A 25,751-nucleotide genomic window follows, 5' to 3' on the forward strand; every position below is an offset into this window, starting at 1 on the left:
TCTAAAACTAGAATCAAATCTGTGATCTGAAAATTGTATTTGCTTTTATCCATCACTCAGAGTTTGCCCCTTCAAATGAAATAACCAAGCAATTTATAAAATATCAACCTTTTCTGTCTGTTTAGATAATTACTTTCAATGATTGAACAATCTTGATTTCATTAATTGTTCATCATATTGATATCGAACATTGGTAAATGAATCAATGAAGAGAGGAAAAGGTGAGGTTAATGAACAATTGACTGTGAAAATTTAGAGTCGCTCAAATCAACCTCCATTAACTCACCTCTTTCCTTTGCCAGTCTATGTCAATGTTTTTCCAGCTTTTACTCACCTCACTTTTACTTGCCAACAAATTAACCAAACTGTTTAATCATCAGTTTTTTTTATTCAATTATGTTTCCAATTAATCATGCTTATTAATTACTGAGTGTCTGTTTATAACTTCATAACAACATCAACTGAAACACACATTTAAATAAAGGTTAATCTAAATGTTCCGACATCACAAGTCGACCTCGGATCATCTCTATAGATAAATGTTTTAAGGGTAAGTCAAGTTCTGCTTTTTTCAATTTTTACCTTTCAATTAACTCACCAAAAAAACCATCACAATCATGATAATCATGATCAAGCTCAAATGTGCAACAATTTTTAGCTTTAAATTGATGATAAGTTATAATTTAATCACCAATTAACTGTTATTATGTTTCATCTTTCTGCATTTTTGTCTCATCTGTATGTTGCTATTTTGTTTGCATATAAAAGCTATTGATTTGTAAGCTATCAAATCCATATCAAAAAAGGGTTTATTCATTTTTCACTCGTAACTGTAAAAAAATGTCAGATAATTATTAGTCGATAGTTTTTGTTTTTGTTGAATATCAATGCGTTATTTTTGATTAATTTATTCATTTACTTTACATTAATGTCCACAATACCATTTCTCATGCATAAAAAGTTACATTTATCTGATATAACCGATTCAACTGAATATTGCTCGATATTATGATTAGTAATATGTATTATTAGTGTTTATTGTGACACATTTTAGTCTTTTTGCGTCAAAATTTTGTACAATCAGATAGCAAATTGTAACTCTTGTTAACCCATTATAACATTCATGATGATGTTACACAAAAAAGCAACAAAAACATCATAAAATAGGGAAAAAAAGAAATCTTTTTCACACCCAAATCGATCACTTTTTTTCTCTACTGACATTTCCTTTGGGTTACAATTGCAATTGTATTGCTGTTGTTAACAATTTAGATACACATTGAAACAATTACTGGTTCATCAATCACTTGTTTTGGGTTATTTAGGCCTCAATCATCACCATCAACCAACACCGATTATCGTTTCAACCATAATAATTGATATAAAATCACTTTTTAAAAATGATAATCTTCCAGCTTAATGATTAACCAGAAGGCAATTCATCTGAATCCATTATATAATTACAATGGACAAGGTTAACCATATTGACTTCATATTGATCAGGTTGATAACAATTTTCATTTGAATCACCCATAAATGACCTTTTATATATTGTTAATCAAATAAGTAATGGCAACTGCACCAATCGGTATCATTAATTTTAACCATATTTCACCATTCAAATGAATATCCGTCTCTAAATTGTTGGTCCAAGGCTTTCCTTTAAACTTAGTTACTAATTGTAATTCATAGTAGACACAATTATAACCACCTACAATTAAAGTATGATAAGGTTATCTAACTTGGTTAACGTTTAATGGGATAATTTTTTGTCAGTCAATTATACATTATATTTAAAGTCTCTCTCTCAAATTATTATCTTATATCATTATCATTAGTTGATATTGGATAACTTGAAAAGTTGAAATTATTATTAATAACTTACGACAATTTATAAACTGCTTGATCTTAATTCATCATTTCTGTTATCATACATTAAAAACTGTGAAGGTGAAACAAAATGAAAGATAAATTGCTTCAATCTATACATCTATACAATATATAAAGTCAAAGTATCAAATTTTTGCGTCAAAATTGTGGCTAAACTGAGCGGGTTCCAAGAAAAAAAATTACACAGTCTGAAAGCCCTGATTCAACTACAACGCCGAAAAATAGAAAACCTAACCTCAGAATCTCATGACCTCTGAGAAATTCATAAAAATAGAGAATGGGGGAAAAAATGTAGAATCCGTATCCAATAACATTGAGAGAGGGGGAAAAACTTTTTTGTTATTCAGGTTGATGGTTGATTGTTGGACCAGGATTTTATGTAAAACTTTGTCATTTGAGTAAAGAGTAAAGAGGTGACCGGCTTTTTTCACCAGTTTTTTTACCGGTTTTTCACCGTATTGTTTACCATATTGTCCACCACTCAATCCAACACATCTACCAAATCAACAAAATCAAACAACATCACTTTTTAAAGAAACTTTTCTCAACAAAATTGTCCACTTTAGAGTGGCTTTTTCCACCACTTTTTTCCGCCACATTTTCAAACAAATTTTTATAAGATTATCTACCACCCAGAACTCAGATTCTTGAGAAAATTATTTTCATTTTTATTTTTTTTAATTAACCACCTTAATTAATTTATTTGTTGACCACTTTTACACCATCTAACACATCCACTATTAATCACCAAAGTGGTCAAAAATTTGGTGGATTTGGGTAGTGGATGATCTTATATAAAAATTGTTTGAAAATGCGTGTGAAAAAAGCCACTCTAAAGTGATGGACAATTTAGTGGACAATTTTGTTGAGAAAAGTTATTTTAAAAAGTGATGTTGTTTGGTTTTGTTGATTTTGTTGATTTGGTAGATGTGTTGGATTGGGCAATGGACAATACCGTGAAAAGACGGTTAGCACGGGTGGTTAAAAGAAATTTACGATCAGTCATGATCGTGCCTCAGCTTGTTAGTTTTAAATACAGAGACTCAAATCGCTTTTTGAACCTCCCTCTTTTTTTCTTACCCCCTCTAATTTTTCCTCCCTCTTTATCTCTCTCTCTCTCTCTTTCTCTCTTTGACTGTCTCACTTTATCTTTCATTTCATCAATTGAGCTTTTACCAATTATGCTGTGCGCAATAAACAACTGTTTTTGTGTTTTTGTTGCTTTAAAATGTTGCTTTATTTTTAATTGAATTGGTTTTTGTTAATTAACTTACAGTCAATTTTATAAGTAATCAACGTCTTCCATTAAGTGACGTTATATCTATTTGATTCTTTGATTGGGAATGAGCTACTGTTTTCCATATACCAGTGATCACAGCTTCAGTCATCTTGCAAGGTAGGAGAAAAAGTGAGGGATGAGAAGAAAAAATTGACTTGTTTAAGCCACTAAATCATCTCTAATTTTGATATATTTTTTCTTACATTTCTATTTCTCTTTTTCTTTAAGGTCTACTCACTGTTCTCAAATCTTCTAGTTATATCTATGTTCATCTTGTTGGATTGATTTTTAAACCTCACCAAATTTTGAAAGTCATTTTGATCATCTATATACAAAGAGTAAAGGAAGAAGAGTGTGCAATTCAATGGTGAATCTAAACCAAAATTTTTTTTTGGTGTCAGAAGATGGCGCGAGAAAGAGACTCTTTCTTTTTACTTTCTTTACAAATTTTTTACTCTCTTTTTCTCTTTCATTTCTCTTTCTTTTCACCATTAAAAATTAAGTTAACACAATTAATACCAACATTAGAAAAGGCTTTTTTGACTACTTTTCAATCATTTTAAGATTATTTTAATTGATTTTGATGATTTTGATGCTATGATTTCTTATTTAATGATAAATTTGTAATGATTTAACCGACAAATTTCACTTTAATTAACAAAATCTGGCCTAATCAAGCAAAAGTCTATCAAAAAGTTTTTTTCATCATTCTATTACAGTTTTGGGACTGTTAGGACTGGTATTCATTCTTTTAGTGCTTAGATTCATAATTCAATGGTAAATTTTTTAACCGATAGATCTACCCAACATTATACTAACGACAAGTTATTCACCATTTGCTTTATATGGAGGTAGATTCCCTAAAATCAATACAGAATTCCTTAACAGAATAATCAAAATAGTCCCAAAACTGTAATAGAATGATGAAAAAACTTTTTGATAGACTTTTGCTTGATTAGGCCAGATTTTGTTAATTAAAGTGAAATTTGTCGGTTAAATCATTACAAATTTATCATTAAATAAGAAATCATAGCATCAAAATCATCAAAATCAATTAAAATAATCTTAAAATGATTGAAAAGTAGTCAAAAAAGCCTTTTCTAATGTTGGTATTAATTGTGTTAACTTAATTTTTAATGGTGAAAAGAAAGAGAAATGAAAGAGAAAAAGAGAGTAAAAAATTTGTAAAGAAAGTAAAAAGAAAGAGTCTCTTTCTCGCGCCATCTTCTGACACCAAAAAAAAATTTTGGATCAGAGTTAGTATTGAATTGCTCTCTCTTCTTCCTTTACTCTTTGTCTATATAGCACATCTTTCTCTTCTTTACTAGTGAAAAGATTGTCGCCTTCTTTCTTTATCTTCAACTTTAACCAACACATTTATCTTCAACATTCAACAAAACACAAGACTAGTCTTTCTTTTTCTACCATTTGTTCAATCATCTCAAGTCCATTCGCTTTATTATATGTTACCTGTTAATTACAAAGCAAAGAAGGGTTACTACACATTTTAGTTTAATCATTGTGATGTTTTTTGGACATTTTTATCCTCAGCCACAATAATATTTTCACTTCAAATGGTCTGAAGAAATTATTGAAAGTACGTGGTTATTATAAGAGCTTCATTAGCACCCTCTTACCATTGAACCATATCATGATTGATCCTATTTAAGTTTATTTTTTATACTGCTGCATCTCGATTCACTTTTTTGTTTCTAATGTTTTTATTCATGTTTTTCTTCCCCTCTTATTTTCTTCAATCAGACTGGATTCTACGCTTCATCGAGTATCAAAATTTTCAATCGATTAACCAAGAAACAGTAAATTAAAACGAGTGCCAAGATCAAAAGATTTTTTGTGCCTGTTTGATAACAAAAAAAGCCAAGAGGTACAAGTTTCGCTGGTTTATTCCTCAAATTAGTGTCACTATTTGATGAACCTCAGTTTCCCATTGTCTACTGTAATAACGTGCCAACTAATATTTATTCATCCGATTTTACCTTTTTTTATAGGTGTTTTCACTTTCTACTATATTTATCTGATTGATTGATGCTAAATACCAACTTTACAGCATACTTGTATTAATTATTCGCAACACTGGTGTGATTCCCCAGTTCATCAACAAACCCAAAAGCAAGGCTCATCATCACCAATCATCTGAACTACTGAACTCCATTTAACCTCTAATTTGAACCACGATTTTGTGGAATAATGTGTTTTAATTCATCATTAACTTCCAACATTTTAATTTTCCAGTTAAATTGACTTTAACATCGTTATTACTGCTATAAAACTATATTTGTTTACTATTTTCTATTCCATTCTAAATCAACCTATCAAAGACAACCAAGATGAGTGATATGCTTGTTCAATGTTTCACTTGCTGTGTTACCCAGCAAACTCGCTCGGTGAGTGACTAATCAGTGGTAACGAAATCTGACTCTTTTGCTAATCTAATTTTTATCTTTTCCATCTATTTTATGTATTCCTTCCATTGGTTCAACCATCAATCCCAGAAGAGGCGTAGAAGAATTGATAGATCTATGATTGGAAGTCCAACGAACTTCAAGCACACAGCACATGTTGGTTTCGGCGAGATGTCTTCTCATGTATGTTCATCCTACGTTACTCATATTGGTGCTTATTTAGATATAATGGTTAATTCAAAAGAAATCTTATTTTAATCTTTAGTGGTATCAATGCATTCATTAGAACGAATCTAAGTCACTTTCATCCGGATATTTAACCCGCATGTTTGCATCCAACATTAAGAAACCCTATTAATCTCGTTGCCACCCTCATCTTGAATTATTTTTCTGCTTTGATTTCTTATGATACTTGTTCACTTCCTTATATTTGATTTAACCTTATGAATTGTCACTTTTCATTGAACATTATAATTTATTCATTAATTTTTAACATACGTAACAATAATTATCAGCACCAATGTGATCGATTTGAAATATTTTATTTTTTTTACTAATTCCTGCTTTCTTCTGTTTCTTTTAGATTGATGATCTCCAGAATCAACTGGCCTCTAAAGGAGGATATGAATATGCAATACCAGTCAGTGTAAAATAGTATTTAGCTTATATATATATAATTACAATTAATTAAATTAAAATTATGTCTGATGATTGTCTCTCAACATCGAAAGAAGAAAATTCAATCCCTCAAGAATAAGTCAAAAACCAAATCATCACCAATTTTCGGTCAGGACAATCTCCACCGATCATCCTTTAAACTTCATTTTAGCAAACTGATACCTAAACCATCAATACTTAAATTCTTACATAGAATATTTCTTAATGAATCATCTTCTAGCCTGATAAACCGTGATGCCATAAATCTAAATCGTTAAACAACATCCTAAACCAGTTAAACTTAAGTATACTGGCGTGGATGAAAAGCTGCGGTTGAAATAGCTGTTGTTTTAAAAATGGCATTTGACATTTTTAAGAAATTTAGAAAAATGTTATTCCTACCTGATAATTTACATTTACTTCGTTTCAATACCCAGTCTCAAATTGCCTATTCAGCTGTGTTTATTCAAAGACTCACTCTCGATTTGTTAGAAGAGAAAAATCCTTCAGCTAATATCATCTTATTACCATCCTGTGGATTAACCATTTGAATTTATCAAAGTCATCGGTTGAAAATGGAAAAGAATAATTATACTCTTACCCTGATTTCATCAATCCTTCAACAACTGATCATAAATTGACATCGAATCACATAACACATCTTTCAAGAAAACATGGTTTCATGCATCGACAACTTTTCCATGGTTTTGTTATTCTTTCTGCAAAGCGGGTCTATAGAATCCATTTTTTTCTCACCAAAAAAACAAAAGCCATGTTTTTGTTACTTTCATCATGGTCAGTGAGGATTATCCCCGGAAATTATCCAGATATGGAAAAGCCTAGCACAATCTAACTTTATGTGCCTCTGCTAGGTTAATCTTCCATCTTTTCCTGTCTCGTTTCTCCGGACCACTCATCCATCAAAACATTTATCTCAACTACAATTAAACTCTGCAAACAAAAGTATCTTTCCTCATCATGAGTCCATAAAGCTCTAGTCTCAAATACGGTGCTTGGTGGATAACGTGAAAAAGACTAAAAAGATGAAAAATTGATAATCATTAAAACCAAGCCATATTATTGTGATTGAGAGAGGATTGGCCAATTTCTCTAGCGATAGTCAAATCAAAATCTTCCTTCGATAGCGCTACATTCATTTCATCTTTTACTCACAACATGCAACTTGATATTAGCACTCAATTAGAGTGTATGAGTATAGTTCATTAGAGTAATATGTTTCAGTGTAGAAGTTTCAACATCTTAATGTTTTAACTCCCAATGAAAAAAGCTGATTCTCAAAACCAATATAATTAACTAGAACTGGAATTATAAAAGCCTAATGTTTGTAAATCAAATGATACGGTTTTGTTGATGTTGAGAAAAATATTTCAACTTCATACCTCCTTGATATCCTTTCCAATCACTCTTACCATCATAATCATCTTAAGTTTCTTTCTCATTAAAACTCCATCATCTTACTATCACTATTATAAATAGCTATATTATACTAATTAAATTTGATTCTCGATTTCATTCATGAATATTTAAATATGTTATTACTATAGTGTTAATACTGATTATTACTAATCAAATTGTTCACTAACGAAAGAGTTAGCCTCTGAAAACATTTTTATAAATATAATGATATGAATAAATAAATTGCAACTAATTGTAAAAAGTGTCATTAATCTAACTCTGACCACAATCGGATAACTATTTGATTAAATAGATAGTTCAATCAACTGATTTGCTTCCGTATTCATCATGAAATTGGAAAAATTTTCTAAGACGAAACCAATCACCAATACCTGAATCTCAAATTAGACAACAATGCTTATGATGTACTCGTTTAAACTCTGATGAAATTGTTGGAAAAATCAATAATCAGCTGAGCTGAAACACTCAACTTGATTAAAATTATTGCAAATCATTTCCGCTCATTGATTGGATTCACTATCATCATAACTTTGTATAAATATTGGTATAAAGCTTATTTTAAACCTATTTCTAGATATTTGAGATCGACTTTTAGCAAAAAATCTTCTGTAATTTGATTAATATCAGATATAGTTTAATGAATTCTCGCGGTTAACATGAAAAATTTAAGCAAATTAGACTCTTTTATTAATGGAAGATAAATGACTATTTTTATTGCCAACAATATTGCAATGATTGGAATGCTTGGACGTTTTGAGTAGCATTTTCAAGATTTAATGACTCGAATAAAGTTCGATTGGCAATTGAGTTAAAAATTGATTAATGATTTAAACAATGATGATGAATGACAAATTTATGTACAATGATGGGAATAATATTTGATTTGATGAATTTACAAGATGTTTCTTGGATTGAGAGTTTCTTTTGAAGAAGATCCAAAAAACAAAACAAAATTCGATCGCATGTTCCCGTTTGTTGATTAAAATTGATCTAACAGACGAGCCCAAAGTAATTGCAGTGAATGTGATCATATAACAATGAAAACATGATGATGACGGCGGTGGAATTAAATGTTAAATTTGGTGAATAGCTTTAGGTTAATTCATTAAAAAAGTTAAATGGCTTTAGAGGCAATTTATCACTTTGAAAATCCTAATTTCTCAAGGATTTTAACCATACAATTGAAGAAAAATTGTAAATCATTATGACTCTTTGGAAATTCAACAAAACTATTTACAATTAATAAATTAATCAATATTTTTCCTTCTGTTCCATCTTTTTCTCTACAGCAAGCAATTCCGTCATACTTGTTACTGTTCCTTCATTGGATGCAAATGGAGAGAAACTGTCTTGAGACGAAGTAGAATCAGATGATGAACCTGAATCAATTGTTAATCGATTGTTTCCAGAATTATCATTATTTTTTGCCGATTCCTTGTCAATTATTTTAGCTCGAATGGTAGTTTCATCATCGATATCCTTTTCATCTTCATCAAGCTCAGTTTCTTCAGCAACAGAGTGAACTTTTGAATTGCGTCGGGAAATTTCATTGACTGATGTAGGTGAACCTGGTTCAATATTTGGCAATGCTGAAGTTATTTCAGACAATTTATTGACCACTTGCTCAAGTTCAGGCGAATCAGGTTGAATGGGTAAACTTAAATGGCTTGGAAAATATGCATTGACTGGTGTTTTCGGTCCATTGAGGAAACTTTGATTAAAACGAGCGTTTTCTTTTGCCTCAATTGAAGCTAAACGATAACGTGATGAAGACGCTGAAATTGCATTACTGGAACCATTAAAGTCTTCATCATTCATAGACCTAATATCAATTGAACCTGAGTCTTTACGTGAAATGGCATCGATTGTGGGCGAAGGACGAAACATTAAACCACTGGCACTTGACGGTCCATTTAGTTCATTATTACCAGGATACGATAATCCAGTTGAACCTAAAACGCCCATTCGAACACCAATATCACTATGTACAACTGGAAGACCAACTCGAGCTGAATGGTAATTATTAACTGGAGTATCGGTTCCTCCTCCAGTTCGACCAGTTCGTCCAGCCATTTCATGCATATTAATACAATTACGATTCATAGATTCAGCTAGCGAAATGGTTCGATTACGTTTCTGTGGCGGTGTTTCCAGTAAAAAGGGAGGAAAAATGGAAAAAAAGCCACCTTTCTCACTATGCGCAGGTCTATTAAATGGACCTTTAGAGACGTTATCACACGATTGACCAATTCTCATGCCAGGTGGACGTAAACTGGGAAGAAATCGATGCCTTGATGAAACTTCTTCTTTGTTGTCCTTTTCATTTTTCCCCTGTTCATTTGTACGTCCAGTATTACCTTCATTGCCTTCAGCCTCAACCAAGTTGGGTGAAGCTGGAGTCGAGGTATACATTTGGTCGACCTCTTCCTCGTCGATTGGAGGCATTGTCACAATTTCAACCTCTTCAGGGTCAAGATTTAAATTCATTGCTGAACCCAGGAAAGGTGCTCTTCTAAAGTATAATGATGATTTAGTGTGAGGTAAGACAGGCTTTGGATCATCCCAGAATTTGTCTCTTGTCAATCTTGGATTATTTGAATACATATTGTCAACAATATGATAAGAGAGAACCGTGTTTCTTTCAAGGCACCAATGAAGATCAAAATCATCGTCATCCTCTCCGTAACCATTAATCAGCTGTTCAGCAACCTTTAACCAACCCATGAAAAAGAAAAATTCGAGAACTGTGAAAACAGGAACGTAAAGGTCAACCTCATGACCTTGGTAACCTTTTGATGGATCAAGATATTGACGACCCATTAAAGTAGCCAGAAAATAAGTGTAAGTTGCTATGGTCACTGTCTGTGTGTAAACCAAAGGGATTGAGATCCAATCGTAAGCAAACATCATTCCACAATAGCCTCTTTGAATATGAAGTTCCTATTCATCAATAAAAGAAGATAAATAAATTTAAATTAGATTTATGCAAAAAAAATGTAATAGAAAAAACAAATTGTTGATCAATATTACGTGGGCTAAACTAAAATGAATGGATTCTGACTGTTTGTCAGTCTCGGAGTCCTACCAAGCTCACAATTTAATGAGCCAGAAAATTAAGAGGTGTGTTGGTTCAGAATTGCAACTAAACAAGAATACTCTTTTGATCAAATCGAAATTTTTCAGGTAAAATTTTAATTTTATCATGAAAATTCAGTAAATTCAAAAATATCTAAAATTGGCTTTCAGAGATATTAGATAATAGTTTCATTTTAACTATTATAACTTACTATTTACATAATAATTGGCTTTCTAGGTGATTGAAGTCAAACTGCCAACACTATTTTGGTCAAGTTAATATTATAGCCTTTTAACATTTAACACTAAATCCTTAATCGTTTTGGATAGCTTTAGATTGTCATCAAAATACATTTAACCAAACAGTTTGTTGCATAAATTGACACTTATTTCAAATTATTTAACGATAAATCACTAATTCTTGATTTTGAGTATGCACAAACTCAACAAATCAGAGATTATATTAAATCAGAAAGCAAAAATCTAATAAATACAAATCAAGTCACGTTGATAACACCGGTAAATAACAACCTAAGTTTTATTGAATAATGATGAAGAAAAGATGATCACGAAAAATAAGAACCTATTAATAGTAAATAAATCATTCAACTGATTGATTAAGCTCATGAAAATAACATGAAAGTTTAACAATATTACAATATTTTATTCAATAACAGCATTTAATCTGATCTTTACAGTTTACTTTAAATTGTTGAAAATGAGTGACATTTAAATAGCAACAAAATAAATCATAATAATTGTATTAATCTTATCGTTGATGAAAGTATAATGAAATTTTCATTAAACCGACAATTTTCAATAAAAATCTGATTGTTTCATCAGTAAGAGACAAGGGAAAGTTCATCTTTAACCTGTTCAAATATGAACTAAATGTCAAAGTTGAATGATAAACTAATAAAAGCCTATTTGAGGACTAAATCAACTAAATAAAATCATCAATAACAAACCATTGGATTATTTGTTTCTAAATCAAAGCAATGCATCAAAGGCAATCTCGATTGAATTCAATAATAATAGAAAGCTTGATTCTATCAAAAAATGTTGAACAAAAAATCAAATGCATTACTTGAGTAAAACTTCCCATTGTGATTAATTTCAATTGAACAAAGGTAAACGCAAGATGTTAGTTTATCATGCTGAAAAAAAGCAACTTGATATTATTGTCCAGGTCAATCTATTATTAACACTTTCTAACATTTACAACATATTTCTATTGATTATCTACTTAAATGTCAGCTGATCTGTAAATGTTGAAACTAACAAAGTATTAGAATCAGTAAACTATCATGGGAGTTAACCTGAAATCTCTATAAATAATCATTTCAGGTTAGATGTTATAATGATTCTGGTAGATGGATTCAACTTGAAAAGGTTTGGAAACATTAAGAATGATTAAAAAAGCGCCAGGAAAAATGGTTTGGTCATAAGGTGAATAAAATTCAATAGGAAATGATTTAATGGTTTAGTGATTGTAAACAACAATTAAGATAAATCAGTTTTCATTGTTGGCTCAATGTAAACATAAACGATGTAAAGTTGGTAACATTTTATTAAAAACTTGGTGGCTTTGGTGGTGTAATGAAAGACTAGAAAATTGAAAAGCAAAACAAATTGTAGGCTTGGTATCAACTGAATTTTACTGGTTGAAACAAGAATGGCTCAGAATGAAGTGATCAATATATCATGGTAGTAGGCAAAGGAAATGTGATATTAGAGATGGAAGAGAGAAAGAGAGGGAAAGCAAGAAAGTTAGGGAACAAAAAGAAAAGGTTGAGATAATGTTTCCCTACATAATTTCATAGATAATATATTTATGTACATGTGATCTTAGGAAATTGTATTTTGATCAGCATCATTAGTAATTTTATTATAAAAACCATTTGAGTGTCTACATTGATTAACGTAATTGATAAGACTGGCAATATGGTTAAGGTAAAAGGTTTAGGATGAAAGGTAATAGGATAATGATTGGAAGGTGAAAGTATTTAGCTCACCTCTAATATTTGATACAGGAAAATGTCATGTTTTATGCGACCCTCTTTACGTGCTTTAATGGCCAATGTTGAAAACCATTGAGCTGGAACCCACCATTTACCATGATCACTTGGAACTCGTTCGTAAGCTTCACGCTCTTCTGGTGTAATAAATCCAGCATCTTCAATGTGATCAAGAGTTGGGAATCGCTTGAAAATGGCAATCGAAACAGCCTGACAGGTAAACACTTGCATTAGTAATAAGTAGCGAGCTAAGGTTCGTCTTATCATTCGACCTCTTTCATCTGTCCCATGGATGTGGCCTGCGATCAGCATCAAGCTTCTAAGGAGAGATAATAAATGAATGTTAGAAATTTGTACAATAAAACGAAAAATATTAAGACTTTGATGAAGCAAACAGGATCAGGTTACATCTAAGTTTGTGCAATATTTATGGAGTTTCATCAAACATTCATCAGGCAGGGGTGAAGATTGAATCGGAATGCTTGAATTACGTTTAATTACAGAAACTAAGTTAACTCACTTATCAGGCCAGGGTATTTGCATATATTGCTGCCACCAGCGTCCAACAACCAAAGTAACATAAAAACCCAGGACAAATGAAAGTGGAATGTAATGTGTAAAAGCTTCACAATATAAAGATAATTTTTCAAAAAGTCTGTAGAAAAAAGCAAAAACAATTTATTAAATAGTGGAAATAAAATAGTAAACACATAATTAAAAGTCATTCAACGCCATTTAAGGAAATACGATACAGCCCTTGAGACACATGATTTGAAAAACCAAAACAAAGTCTCGTAAAAAAATCAATATGTGTTGCTAAACTAACAGTTTCATATTTTAAGGTATCCAATGTATCTAAAGGAATTATTGAGGAATAGAAATCACATGAAGAATTGTTTTTGATAGAGAATGATTGTTGAATAAGTTTTCCAGAAAATGCAATTGAAACTGAAAGCTAAAGAGTGAAATGAAAAATGGTGGGAAATATTGATTGTGTAAAATCATTTTAAACTTACGTTCGCTGGGAATCAGAAAGTAGATATCGATAAGTACCGCTGAGTCCATAGTAGGCAGCACAAAATATTGCTATTTCACGATAGAGAAGCTTATAAATTGAACCTTTCCATCTCAACAGTAATCGACTGAAACCAGTAAGACGAGCATTTGCAACGGATAGTGAATAGGTTATAGTCATGATTAGTATTGCTCATTCAATTAGAGATGAGATTTTTGATGTTATTACTTTATGTGTTCACTTGATGGACTCTTTCCTTGTAAACTTATAAATTGATTTGTTTGTTACGGTAATATTAGATGGGAAGATTGAATAAAGACAAAATTGTAATCAATAAATTTGTGTATACTGAAGGGAAAAATTGGATTAAATAAGAGAAGTGAAAAGTGTCCCAATATGAAAATAGATTGACATTGTAAAGACACTTTTTATTCCCTTTTAACCCAAAATTCCCTTTTCCAGATTAATAACAATGAGAGTTGGTTTTGTAGCACAAAAATGATGAGATTGAGTCAGTTGGTAATCATCAAGTCGATAATAAGTAGACCAATAGAAATATAAACAACTGGAATATTAAACAAAAACCAAATGGTTAGACTATAAAAGCACTTTTCTGGTTTTCATGTTCACATTGAGGTTAACATTATCACTTGGCTTGAAGTTTTGTTGTTTTTGGTCAATTCATTTTACTTCCATTGGTTTTGATAAATAGAAGGAACGACTTCAGATTAATTATATAACTTGAATAAAAGCCTAGACTAGGAGGTTGTGGTTAAAAGGTGAAAGGGTAAGAATAAAAAAGGATTAAGATCTCATCATCAAAGGACGATATTGATGGAAATTGAGATGAATTTGAGAGCAAAGGTGAATCAAATGTGACGCTTCTTTTCAATGGGAATAAGATGTTGAAGGATATTACAGCTGAGAGACTTTTTTCATTGATAAAGAAAAAGATTTATATATACTTTGGATTTAACATCTTTCCAATTTCACCACATTTTCCATGTCCAATGCTTGGAGTAATTTTTTTAATGATAAACAATTTTATTTTATTTCACAACAGAAAGTGACATCTAGTGGAGTAATATTAAACTATAACTACAGACACAGTTAATCTTTCATGATGGGACTCATCTAACGGTTTAATTAAAGTGATTTAGTGATTTTAAATGCCGATTATTCTGTAACCATATGCAATAAAATGGATTCCAGTTTCAGTATTAATTTTAGATTTCTTTCCTCTGCACATATCGATAATAAATTATAGTCGGGACAGTTTTCTATGAAGGTCCGACTTCCTCCACTAACTATACACCTTTCATAATTTGAACCAGATTTTTTCATCAAACTTATTTTTCTGGTTTAACTTTCAATGGCAACCAGAAAATACCCTTTTTCAAGGAGTGAAATTTTCTGTTTCTGTATAAGAGGTCACTTCATAAGCTAACTTTTTCGAGCAACCTAATACTTAAACAAAATTGTCCTCATAGTTGAATATATTTCCAAAAAATGAGTCCTTAATCAATAAATATAAAAAGTAGATTTTTGGAGACCATAACTTATTTAATAATGTAACATAAACTGTGCTTACTAAAATGTACCTTGATCCGTTCAAATCAATCAACTATCAATCTAGTTTAATGAATGGATTTTTTTTGAATAGTCACTGGTGTTGATTTGTACTAAATCAATTCTCGATTAACCTTGATTTGGATTGCATTACAATTAATTGTTAATGCTTTTTAAACAGGATTGACCGAGAAAAATCAGGTTAATCAGTAATGTTTTTAAGTTGCTCCCAATTGTTTGTAGCAATATATTTTCAGCGCAAATTTATTTGAGAAAAGATTGATTTAGTAAATTTAGTTTTGCTTTCACTTTCAAGATGGGACAAATGATTCTAAATTAAAATTCAAATAGCTTTGAGATACATTAGCATTATTCATTTTAGATAGATTCAAACCTCAGGCTTAATTGAAACTTTTCCTTGTCACAATCATTACGGAAGAAAAACTTGGGAATCAGTTCATATTATCCGTAATTTGTATTAGTAATTTTTTTGACTTAAACTTTCAATTTTTATCACGAGCGTTAGTTACAGCGAAAGTTGATAATTGAATGAGCGTCACAAACTGTCAGCAGCTTTGGTGGTTTTTTCATTTGCTAGGAAATTAATATTTATTGATTACAATGTGATTCCATGGTCAATACCTAATGCAGTTAAAGTACAAAATGCATGTATTAATCAGAATTTTCCAAGTCAATGACAAAAAGAAAATAATGCTGACATGTTGAATGGAATTGTTTTTCTTATCTCACTCATTTGTCGTGTATCACATGGTATTTCAGCTAGATCGATATGAACAAATCGATCAAAATTATTAGGTTGACACAATTTTTCATTCATATTTGTCATCGTATTGTGTTTGACATTAAATTTAGATGGGGATAAATATATTGTATAGTAGATGAATAAAGAATAGGTTAAATATGTCAATGAAAGCTCGTAATTTGTCCGGTTTGTCCGATTTGTCTGATTCGTCTTGATTTTAACACCATTTATGAATTCAATCAGCTAGGAGTTTCAGTTGTAGGCAATTGAATTTCCCCAGAAGGTCCATGTGGTGTTGTTGCCAAGCTACTTGTGATATCACTTGATGTAACAGCACCGCTAACCACATTTTCAACTTGATTCAACATGATGGACACAAAATCCATGATTGACTCCTGGTGGACATCAAATTCCTTCAAGGGTAACTCACTTTCAAATTGGCTCAACTTTCGTTTACCAGGCATGTTGAAGGCAATAAATTATATCAGACACAGGATATAAAAGTGAGATATTACGATTGTAAAGATACAGGAGAGGATAAAGATCAAAAATCAAGGAGATTTAAGCTGTTTAACAGCTACTACTGATGATGAAGATAGTTTTAAAAGAGAGGTTGTTACGTCTTCAACTGTTCAAAAGGTGAATCCTTGAGATGGTGAAAAGATCAAACAATGTTGACAACCTGAAAGGCGAAACAAAGAAGGGAGAAAAAAAACGTATGAGAAAAAAATGGAGTAAAAACCATTAGATTTAATTGCTTTCCAAAGTAAAGGAGAATTGAGAAGTGTATTGTATAATATCACAAACATAAACACTCACACAGCTACACAGTAAACTCTTTGAATTGCTCCAGTAAAAAGAAGAAATAGAAATGATGTTTCGCTACTAAACATCTTTTTTTGATGATTCCACTCAACTCTTTCCACAACAACAACATGGATCACAACAATGATTTTTTGATTTGCTATAATATCTTCTGAGCAATGACAAATTCAATAATAACCTTGAGTAAATAAAAACGTAAACTCACCCAAAGAAAAAGATAACAATTGAACATCACAGGTATTAAAATACAATGTACATGTATAAAAATGATTAGCTTTTGTTACACTAAACAACTTTACTTAAAAAGAAACAAATTTCGAAAGCCAGACGATTCAATCAATTTCTAAAATAAACGATAGATGGAGCAAACTTGATGATTTGAAAAGATTGAAGCCGCGAATTAAAAGCTGTTACAAAATAATAAACAAATGCCATGAAAAAGGCTGAAGTTAAATAATTTCGCATGCCATTTAGATTTATTTCTGAGCAATCTTGATAAAGCAAACCTAACTCAGATCTCAGTGCATCGGAATGACACTCACAGCGCACTAAAATCATGATCAATTGACAATCTAACAGAAATACGATTTAAATATTTAAAAGATTACAATCATTGAAATTTTTCCGGTTGTGCATCCAATTTCTGAGAGCTCAACTAAATGAGTTAAACACCAAGAAAAGGACATAAGCTGACGTTGATTCCGATGACTTTAACTTGCATTGTACATCATTATTAGGAAGAGATGCAACTTGATCTATTTGTATGGAAACACAATTGACGGGCAGATTATTTGAATATAATCAGTCGCACCGATTCCACTCACATTGTACATAGTATTTGATTTTTAGAGAAGTGCTATTTCTTTGGTGAGCGATTCTTGACTGATAGACCTTTTTGAATACAAAGAGTTACTATCTTTAGATAAATGTCACTGATTAAAGATGAAAACTTTCATTAATCAGAGTGGACTCATCTACTTTTAGTACGAACGTTTTTTGTTTATTGAGATTTGGGAATTATGTCAGCCTTCACGGCGCCACAAGCTAAAATGGCGATCTCATGCGCCATCTATCTATACCATTAGTAACCACCCGTTGTAGTCTACGGCATTGACGGAAACTGCAAATTGTAAAGTTAACTTCAACCAGTTGAACTTCAGTTTATTAAATTTATTAATTTATTCAATTGTTATAATCTTGTATTCAACTAATTTGTTTTATAATTAAACATTTGAAATGGCTCCTGTTCTTGGCTATTGGAACATTCGAGGCGTAAGTAATCTTTCATTAATTAACTGTCTTTTTTGATTTCTTTTCCTTTTCTTCTTCCATTCTAATCACTTTGTTATAAAATTGTTTCTCAGCATCAGTTTTTTTTCATGCTTTTTCTTTCTTTTTCTTCTTTTTGTCACCTGAATTACCCTGTCTTTTTTTCATTTATTATCTTGATTGAGTATTCACTATCCTAATTTTATTAACCTGATTGATTACCTTAAATTGGCAAGCCTTTAGTAGTTAACTTTTTCCATCCAACGATAGATTGCCATTTATTTTTCTTTTTATTATAAAACCCATGTGACAAAGAAAATTTGAAATCAGTTGTTTAGGTAACTTTATTAAATTATTTAATTTATTGATAATGATACTTTTCTTTGTTAGATGATTTCTTTGTGAACAGCTTATACCTTTTAAACCCAACGTTTATACAGTTGAAGCTTTCTTTAAGCGTATCAACTCCTTGTTGCCATGGGCTTAAAAAAGGAGAAAGAAAAGAATAAAATGCCTTTTTTATTCTTCATTATGCTAGTTGCATTAAAGATGTACATTTTTGAGTCAATAGACTTAAATGACGTTACAATTGCTAGCTCAAAAGTGTTGTTATGATAAACTGATAGCTGAGACGTTATGTATTGGTGAGTTTTCTCATGATAATTATCTCAGAAGATGAATTAACTTCAAAATCAAGATGAGATTTAGTATCAAGTTAGAAAATTTTGCTCGTTTCTGTGATTTGATTTTTATGTCGGTACCTTTGCTATTTGCTATTCCATTAATCACTGTTCTGTTTCCAACGAAAACATTTTCTTCTTTGCTCGGGTTAATAGACTCTTTTATTTATTTGAGCATAGCCAAATGACCTTGCATGACTTAACCTGAGAAACGATTGTACATTTCCTTAACCTGGTTTAATTAGACCTTCTCACTCAATCATTTACTCATTCTTTGTGTTGCTATTTTAGTTGGCCCAACCCATTCGACTTCTTTTGAATTACAAGGAGGCTGTTTATGAAGATAAACGATACAACTATGGACCAGCTCCGGATTTTAGTAGAGAAGAATGGAACAAAGAGAAATATTCTCTTGGATTATCATTTCCCAACTTACCATACTACATTGACGGAGACACTAAATTAACTCAGAGTAAGGCAATTCTCAGACATCTTGCCAGAAAATATGAATTGGATGGTCAAACGGAAAGTGAGAAACAACGAATTGACCAGTTGTGTTATCAACTAACCGATTTGATGAGCTCCTTTTCCTCAATGTGTTACAATCCTGATTTCGAGAAACTCAAACCCGATTACATCAAAGGACTCCCTGAAAAATTGAAATCATTGGCTCAATTTCTTGGCGAAAACAAGTTTGTTACCGGCGAAAATATCTCTTTCGTTGACTTTCTTCTTTTCGAGTTTATTGATCAACAACTCTACCTTTTACCAAATTGCCTTAATGAATTCCCTAATCTGAAAGATTTCCATTCTTCATTCAAAGCTATTCCAACCATCGAGAAATATTTGAAAAGTGACCAATATATCAAATGGCCTCTCAATGGAGATAGAGCCAAATTTGGTAGTCGACACAACCCTCCTGAGGAGTAAGGAAACTGACCAATCTCTCAATTTGAATCTCTTCCCATGACGCTAAAAGAGTTTCTACAAATTTGTCGAAATGCTCATAATATTGAGAGAAATTATTTTCAATCGAAATCTCTGCCAATAATTACTATCGGCTTCTTCCCTTTCATTAAATGCTCTCTTTGAAAAAAATTGCTATCGTTATAGATAATCGGTTAATATCCATAATACTAATAATCCATAATATAAGATCGTGTGAAAAATGATGGTTTGAAAGGGTTATTTCAGTATTTTTCGCATTATCACGTATAAAACGATTTAATTATGTCTTCCAACTGGATTGTTTTTCATTAATGGGAAACACATTGCTATCATCAAATTAATCCAAGACAACACGTAATGTATAATTATCGACCATCATTATCTTGAAGAGTGACAATTTGTAGTTGTGATTCAGACAACAATACAACGCGAAATAAAAACGCGATTTTTTTTGCAACATAATTACAGACTTATCGTAAAAAAGTTTCAACATGATTAAACTATAATATAAATTTTTCAAAGATTTCCAAAGGTGTATTAACTGCAGATGTTTATAAATTGGAAGATTCACATTAAATTAGAGCAGCTTTAACTACCAATCAACCTAATTACCTCCTAATTGGTCTCTCCAAATTGCACAGAGAAAGTCAAGTCTTGAGTTTATAATACACTTTTGTTAATGGAAAATTGAGTCGTAATTAATTAACCAAGATTTGCAACTGAATTAACCGACAAAATGAAAAGAAGGATCCAACGTGATAAACTTAATCCAACCATCTTTGCAGCATTATCAGTAGCTCCATTAGTTTAGTGTTGATCAAAATGATCAACATTTTTGGCTCCATATTAAACAAACCAAGTGCAAGTTTGTTTAAATTTTGGTCAAAACAATTTGAACAATAAAGTTAATAATACAGAATTGTTTACATAATTTCCATATGAAAAACTTAAAGATGAAAGTAAACAATAACAGGGAAAGAAAACATTGAACAGAAAGTTGCTGAAAGGGTGAAATTTAGTTACGTGATAGGCTTAGTATTAAACATTTTTGGTTAATTGTTGAACAGTGACGATCGAGGCAAAAAGATGATGTGAAGTGAACACTTGATGAATTTACGATGGTTATTTAAAATATAAACAAAAAAAATCAGCTTCAACTTGCCTCCAGACATTGTTCAGTTGTTGATGATAACATTGGGTTTGAACAATCAGCAGATTCAACCGTTGACTTTGTATGACTAGAGATTGAACTTTGTTTATTGGGTTGCTTTGAACCAACCAAGGGTTGAGTTAAAGACGTTTTGGCTAAATTTAAATGGTTATTGTTTGATTCCAAGGTTGTTGCCGGAGATGAATTTGATTTACCATTGAGTATAATTTTAATGATACAAAATAAACCACCCAGTCCAATAAAAACTATCCCAATTATCTGGGTTGCCAATTTAAAGGTAACAATTCCGATGAGTAGTGAGATTAATCCAATAACAAGGCATCCAACTGAAGTATAGATGAGGAAACGAAGATGATGTTTCTCTTCATTGGCAATGTTATTAGATGAGTTGAGACGGTTTGATGAGGTTGTTGATGATCCTGCTTGTTGATTAGATGAATTTTGATTATGTTGATGTTGTTGTTGATGATGGTGATGAGGATGATGATAATATGAAGATGGAAGATACGAATGATGAGCTGTAGAAAGGTAAGTGAGACCTCTACCAAAAGGATCACCAACTAATTTTCCTTGCCGGTTTTTTTCCCGCTCACGACGGACAGCAACAGCTGGCATTGCTGAAATCATTTTGATGTTTTTTTTCTGGTATCTGTTTAACTATTAAGTGGTAATTTATTAATTAGTGGTAAAATTTATTTTAATGGAATCCCGACGAAGTGGTGAACAGACAGAAGATTTTAGATGATCAATTGATTGCTGTCTGGCTGTTGGTTAATGTATTCCTATTTGTGTTCTGGTGTTGATCTTTTGGTTTCTCTGGTTAATGTGGATTTAAGTGTTCAACATAATGCGGGTAATTAAATAGTGTAAACAATCATGTTTCACCGATTGTTACAACTTTCCTCTTAATTGATTGTAAGTTGATTTTATTACTTTAACATTAAAATATCACTTTTTACACTGTTTTTAACTCTTTCCTTGTTTTTTTTTGTTATTTCTCTGTACTAGTCAACATGTTGAAACATGTGTTTGGGATTCAACGGACAACAATGGTAACAAGACTGAAAAGATGATGATGGAAGTCAGAAAGTGTAATTAATTGATTTGACGTTGTTATTCACTTGTTTAATCATTGATTTCTGCTCAACTCTTCCATTAAGTCAATCAGAAAATCAACATTCTGGGTAATCACAAAATAACATTGTTCCTGATGGATTGATTTTACTTTAACTGTGAACTAGAAGCAAAGAGAAGTACCAAAATGGAGAAGAAGAAAAACCAAAGGAAAAGGAGGAAAACAATAAGCTATCAAGAGGAAATCATAAAAGGAAAAGAAGGAGGAGGATAAGAAATGGAAGATGAAGATCAGGATGAAAATCGAGGAGAAAAAAAAAGTTGCGGATGAAAAATAAGCTCAAACCTAAGATGAATCAAAAACCTGATGATTAGGAAAGCAAAGTGAAAAAATACATATATATATTCATTAGATACATATATATATATATTTATAAACGAAATATGGTAAATGGAACAAAATCTATTGGGATGTTTATTGTAAAAAGAAGAAGTAATGATGATAAAGAAGAAAAGGAAAGGAAGAAATTGGTGAGATGAAGAAAAGGTTTACTTTTATTGAAGCAACAGCCACATGAGCATCTTTAAAGAGTCTAACAGAGTTTCAGAATATCATCTATTCTCCTGACTATCTTCAGCTCATGCTTCATGTTTTTATCATCATTACTATCATCTTGATCATCATTATCATCAACATCGCCACCACCATCACCATCACCATTCTCCTGTTATTTTATCAATTCTCTTCTCTCATCCATTCTCATTTCCCTTTCAAAGGCTCTCTACTAACTAGTCCTTTCACTAACCCACAATCATCATTCAGCATTAATTTACCTTTGATAATTCACTTCATTTCAAGTCACTAAACAATGGGCCCATTCAAACCATTATCATGAATTAATTCTTCCTGACCAAACTCTCTGTCACTGGTTCCCCTTTCATCATCCACTTTCAATCAACTGAAATAGTCTATTGTTAATTAGTCAAACTTTTTATTCCTTCATACCTTTCATATTCCAATTCATTGTCTTCTCCACAATCACTGTAATTCTTCCTCCTTGACTTTGATAGTTTTCAATTTTTCATGTCATAACCATTTGTGTACAAAAAAAACTTGATCTTTAAACAAGATCTAAAGTCAAAATTTGATGTCAACTTACCGAGAAATCATTTATTATTAAGCAAGTTTACCTCAAATTTAGGATACAAGAAGACATCTTTAATTAAATGTCTCAAATACCTGTCCAATCCCCTTTTCGTCTATTCAACGTTCCTTCTTATCTCAAGGAACAATAATTTCCAGAATATCAACAAGAGCAATAATATAATAATCATGATGATGCCATTACCATTATGGAGATCCCTTTCAACTTGAATTTGAATCAACTTTCCACCTTTTTACTTTGATCCTCATTTTCTCACTCAATTCAATTCATTTTCATCATTATCGCTTCTTTTTTTGCTTCAGAGAAAAAAAAATTCGTTACATCACTAAATCCATGATAGATTTTGATGATGAACCCATAAATTGTATCAAGTTGCTTTCATTACTCATTTTAATATGATCAACATCACCATCATTATCATCATAATCATCATTATACATTATATTATAACCTTTCAACCTCAACAAACTAAACTTGTCCCGATCCAAGCATATCTTTTTTACCATTGAATATATTTATTTTTTTATCATTTTTACCTAGACAAACGATTCAACAGAATCATGAGAAATCAAGAAGAAGAAGAAGAAGAATAAAAACCATTTGATATCAGCCTTTTCAGTTTCTCTGCATCATCATTTCCTATTCACTCATCTTTATCATTTTTTACTCCTCATGCTTCATCATCCTGAACTCATCTGATGATAACTTTTACTGGATCAACTTTAGTTGTCACTTTTATTTCATCTTTTCTGGTTTTCTTCTTAAAACTTGAACATAATATTGAATCAAAGTTATGAATGGCAAGATAAAGGCGAAGAAGTAAAAAAAAAATGAAAAGTTCAATTTGAAAATGTGATGAGGAGAAGATTGAAAAAGAAAAATTCACTGAAAACGCTTCAGTTTACTCGATCAAATCAAACTAATGCTTTTGATTAACTGTATAAACTGAATTATCAACTAAATGATGAACAACAAATCAATCATTCAACAACCACTTAGCTAATAAGTCAAAGAAATGGAATCAAAAATTGAAAGTTAATTTATAAATTTCATCAACAATAACAATAATCAAGACTAACAAATTTAAAGCTCAAAAACGAAACAAATGTTGATCGATTCAGTTACAGTTGCATAAAATCACAAGCTGATCTGTCTCTCATGTCAACCACAATTTTCAAACCAGTAGATTTAAATCGTATTTAAAAACATGAAATAATTTCTAATTAACTGATTGATTATTAAAAAATTGGAAACATTACAAACCATCCTTTGAAACCTTCACCAATAAAAATGGCAAAACATAAAAGCATAAACCAAGAAAATGGTTTATTTTGAAATGCATTTAACCTTTATTTATCCAGTTAGATATTCCTTAGGCATAACAATTAAAACTGAAATGATTTGATTTCTATCACCTAAAATATCATTACAATAATTTTAGTTCAATTGTATCATAATCTGTCAACTATTAAGCCATTATTTATGCATCTAAACCAAGATGCAAATAACAATCATTTTGATCTTTAAACATTGTCTCATTGACATTTCAATCGTATGTTTCAATAAAAGCTTTTGTGATGAAATGAAAAGTGTTTGAGTTAATTTTGCAGTTGAATTAAAATCATCAAAATATTGTCCATTTTTGACAATAAGTTTACATGAATGTGTATAAATGACGTACAATTTGCTGGCTTGAAATGTTGAGAAGGCCTAACAATAAAACAGGGTAAACTTAATATAAGATGAAAAGATGATAAAGACAAGACTGGAGTTATGTTTAATATGTTATAAAGATGGGAAAAACAAGGTTGATGAGGATGAGTTATCCTTGTGAAATGATGAATGTTTGATCTGATCAACAAGAGGCAATAATAAATGCCATAAGTTGAATGAAATTACCAATAAACATATCTAAAAAAGAAGGAGGAAAAGCTTACTGTCATCCAAGATGAAATTGACGGCAAAGATAATGAAGATGATGAGAGTGATGATGTAGATTGTGTTGATGAAAATAAAGATGAAAGTAAAGATGGTAAAGGAATGATCAATGTTGATAAAGACCATGGACATTCATTTTGTGTTGTTGATCACAATGATGTTGCCTCTTTTAATTTTATTGCATTTCCCTTTTCATCTTCTTCCCTTATCATTGGTAAAACCAGTAAAAAGCTCTGATGAGAATGACCATGATGATCGTCATCAGCCATTATCAAAAACCTTAATTTCATATCATGTTGATCGTCTACATAAGTGGTTAGCCTGTGAACCCAATTCAAGTCATGTTTACTTTCAGGCAAACTTCAACTTCTCAATGATTCCAAACCAATGGATAAACTCTTTGCCTCATGTTTAACAGCCACTTTAATAGCACAAGTTAACCCACCTTATAACCTTATCTCAATACTTTATTTCTGTTATTATATTTACTTATCAGTCCAAATGCTAATAATATAACTAATAATAAACTGTGAAAGATGATTCCAGTGAAACTT

At 31.2% G+C, this 25,751-nt stretch overlaps 4 protein-coding genes and 1 long non-coding RNA gene across 8 annotated transcripts; 2 read left to right on the top strand and 3 right to left on the bottom strand.

Annotated features, from left to right (window-relative positions):
* The first annotated feature begins 132 nt into the window (after nt 1-132).
* On the top strand, nt 133-7,918 carry Spec2 (CDC42 small effector protein Spec2). 4 transcript variants are annotated; one of them, XM_089266722.1, is made up of 5 exons: nt 133-550; nt 4,931-5,054; nt 5,179-5,574; nt 5,686-5,775; nt 6,176-7,918. In XM_089266722.1, exons 3-5 carry the CDS (start codon nt 5,518-5,520, stop codon nt 6,245-6,247), a joined length of 219 nt encoding a protein of 72 aa, XP_089122848.1. In that variant the 5' UTR covers nt 133-550; nt 4,931-5,054; nt 5,179-5,517; the 3' UTR covers nt 6,248-7,918. The 4 variants fall into 4 exon arrangements, with proteins under 4 accessions (XP_089122848.1, XP_089122841.1, XP_015781155.1 ...); XM_089266715.1 differs by having other exon boundaries at nt 137-550; nt 5,683-5,775; XM_015925669.2 differs by lacking the exon at nt 133-550 and adding an exon at nt 4,466-4,766 and having other exon boundaries at nt 5,683-5,775.
* A 432-nt stretch (nt 7,919-8,350) lies between these two features.
* On the bottom strand, nt 8,351-14,928 carry LOC107359206 (bestrophin-1-like). The gene is made up of 4 exons (XM_015925679.3): nt 13,796-14,928; nt 13,300-13,434; nt 12,777-13,098; nt 8,351-10,626 (listed from the first exon to the last, which is right to left on the bottom strand). The coding sequence occupies exons 1-4, from the start codon at nt 13,972-13,974 to the stop codon at nt 8,938-8,940; spliced, it is 2,325 nt and encodes a 774-aa protein (XP_015781165.2). The 5' UTR covers nt 13,975-14,928; the 3' UTR covers nt 8,351-8,937.
* Nucleotides 14,929-15,945: 1,017 nt separating this feature from the next.
* Nucleotides 15,946-17,242, bottom strand: LOC107359207 (uncharacterized). Its single transcript, XR_001568039.3, has 2 exons — nt 17,157-17,242; nt 15,946-16,808 (listed from the first exon to the last, which is right to left on the bottom strand). It is a non-coding gene; the product is annotated as an uncharacterized LOC107359207 (long non-coding RNA).
* Nucleotides 17,243-18,091: 849 nt separating this feature from the next.
* On the top strand, nt 18,092-19,998 carry LOC107359165 (glutathione S-transferase Mu 1). The gene is made up of 2 exons (XM_015925628.3): nt 18,092-18,223; nt 19,192-19,998. Exons 1-2 carry the CDS (start codon nt 18,188-18,190, stop codon nt 19,828-19,830), a joined length of 675 nt encoding a protein of 224 aa, XP_015781114.2. The 5' UTR covers nt 18,092-18,187; the 3' UTR covers nt 19,831-19,998.
* A 328-nt stretch (nt 19,999-20,326) lies between these two features.
* Nucleotides 20,327-21,796, bottom strand: LOC107359167 (uncharacterized). Its single transcript, XM_015925629.2, has one exon. The coding sequence runs from the start codon at nt 21,644-21,646 to the stop codon at nt 21,002-21,004; it is 645 nt and encodes a 214-aa protein (XP_015781115.2). The 5' UTR covers nt 21,647-21,796; the 3' UTR covers nt 20,327-21,001.
* Between the last annotated feature and the right edge of the window lie 3,955 nt (nt 21,797-25,751).

This window comes from Tetranychus urticae, chromosome 1, assembly GCF_039701765.1.
Source record: "Tetranychus urticae isolate SD_2017Ah chromosome 1, NJAU_TeUrti_SD_1.0, whole genome shotgun sequence".
Lineage (NCBI taxonomy): Eukaryota > Metazoa > Arthropoda > Arachnida > Trombidiformes > Tetranychidae > Tetranychus > Tetranychus urticae.